This window comes from Mandrillus leucophaeus, unplaced genomic scaffold (genome assembly GCF_000951045.1).
Source record: "Mandrillus leucophaeus isolate KB7577 unplaced genomic scaffold, Mleu.le_1.0 Scaffold315, whole genome shotgun sequence".
NCBI classification, from domain to species: Eukaryota; Metazoa; Chordata; class Mammalia; order Primates; family Cercopithecidae; genus Mandrillus; species Mandrillus leucophaeus.
This window is the reverse complement of record NW_012103310.1, coordinates 453,530-455,376: the sequence shown is the minus strand read 5'-3', so window position 1 is coordinate 455,376 and position 1,847 is coordinate 453,530. Positions and strand designations below refer to the sequence as shown.

Genomic DNA, 1,847 nt, shown 5'->3' with positions numbered 1-1,847 from the left:
ACACAGGCAGCATCCGCTCACATCCTCCTCACTCAGTCCCAGCCCCGACATACTGGCTCTCACCTATATTTGCCACGTGAGAATCCTCCATGCCCAGAGACACATCATCATCAAATAAAGCAAGAAACCCACCAAAGGCCGGGCGCGGTGGCTCATGCCTGTAATCCCAGCATTTTGGGATCCGAGGCGGGTGGATCACCTGAAGTCAGGAGGATCCCAGCCTGGTCAACATGGCAAAACTCCATCTCTACTAAAAATACAAAAACTAGCCAGATGTGGTGGTGGGCCCCTGTAATCCCAGCTACTTGGGAGGGTAAGCAGGAGAATCGCTTGAATCCAGGAGGCGGAGGTTGCAGTGAGCTGAAATGCTGAGATCACGCAACTGCACTCCAGCCTGGGCGACAGAGTAAGACTCTGTCTCAAAAAAGAAAAGAAAAGAAAAGAAAAAAGAAAAAAGAAAAGAGAAGACCCACCAAAGTCATCCGGGCAGCAGAGGTCAGATCTGCAGGTTTCTGGCCAAGAACACTGCAGCTCTTGCCTAGACCTCAACATTACTTTCAGAAAGGGAATTAACGGGAAACTGGACCAGAGGGGTTGAGGCATTCTTTCAACAGGCAGGTACCGAGCCTCACCCTATGCAGGTGATGCGCCCTGTAGGGAGTTTGATGTGGCAGAGACTAAATCCAGGCGAGTGCAGTGGAGGAGTCATGGGCTCCCTGCCTCCACCCAGACCCCACTCCCAGGCAGGGGTTCCACTCAGTCACGGCAGGCCCAGAACACTGGGGCCCCAGTTGCTCTCACCATAGCTTGCCTGGAGGGTGAAAGTTACATGCTGGGAGAGGCGGTCTCAGAAGACCAAAGGCTACTGCCTCTGCCCAGTGCCCTATAGGAATATCACTCCCAGAGAAGTGGGCCACTGCTCCCATCCCCAGCTATACAGTTCTGAGTTTTGCTCAGGGGGAGAAGGAGGCCATAAGAAGAGTGTTCCCAGTGGGAAATACCTGATAGAAATCTGTTTTCTCTGCAATGACTTTTAAAATCCCTGGAGCAATGGGAGGAACCGTCACCATCTGCAGCTTGCCAAAAAAAGGGTTGTGTCCAGAGCTCTTGTAGCGTTTCATCTTGTCTTCAATGACAAGAGCCAGGGACTGGGAATGGTTTATCACTTCCAGCAGAGTGGAAATGGCCACGTTCTGGAGGTAGCAGTCAGTCACACAGCAGCAAATGGTCATAAGGGATTTCAGCCAAGATGGAAAACTGGAATCACCGGCTCCTGAAAGGAAGACCACGGGAGAGGCAGAAACAAGCAGAACCACGTGAGAATGGGTCCCCAGTCTGCAGATTCTACAGCTCCCTAGATCTGGGAAGTTACCTGAGAAATCCATCTGGACAGCAGTGCACTAACTTCCTGCTGGTGAGACTCATTTGAAAATAAGGTCTTTACAGAGGTAATCAAATTAAGATGAGGTCGTTAGGGTGGGCCTGATTAATCCAATACGACTGGTGTCCTTATAAGAGGCACATGTCAAGGGAAGACAGGACATACAGAGGACACCTTGTGAAGACAAAGGCAGAGACGGGACTGATGCAGCTGCAAGCTGAGGAGTCCCCTAAGGGTTGCCGGCCAGTACCAGAAGCTGAAGAGGCCAAAAAATATTCCACCTGGAGTCTCAGAGGAGGAGTGTGGCTTGGCTGACACCTTGATCTTGGACTTCTGGCTTCCAGAACTATGAGACAAATTTCTCAGTTTACTGTACTTTGTTAGGGAGCCCTAGCAAACCAATATACAAATACTGGCCAGGCCTGGTGGCTCACACCTGTAATCCCAGCACTTTGGGAGGCCAAGA

At 51.0% G+C, this 1,847-nt stretch overlaps 1 protein-coding gene across 1 annotated transcript in view; it reads right to left on the bottom strand.

The window, feature by feature from the left end:
* Positions 1–1,847, bottom strand: part of DOPEY2 (dopey family member 2) — a 133,644-nt gene that overhangs the window by 57,583 nt on the left and 74,214 nt on the right. The window contains exon 14 of the mRNA XM_011987750.1: positions 1,002–1,273. Coding sequence (XP_011843140.1) covers positions 1,002–1,273 — 272 coding nt within the window. The remainder of the gene's footprint in view (positions 1–1,001; positions 1,274–1,847) is intronic.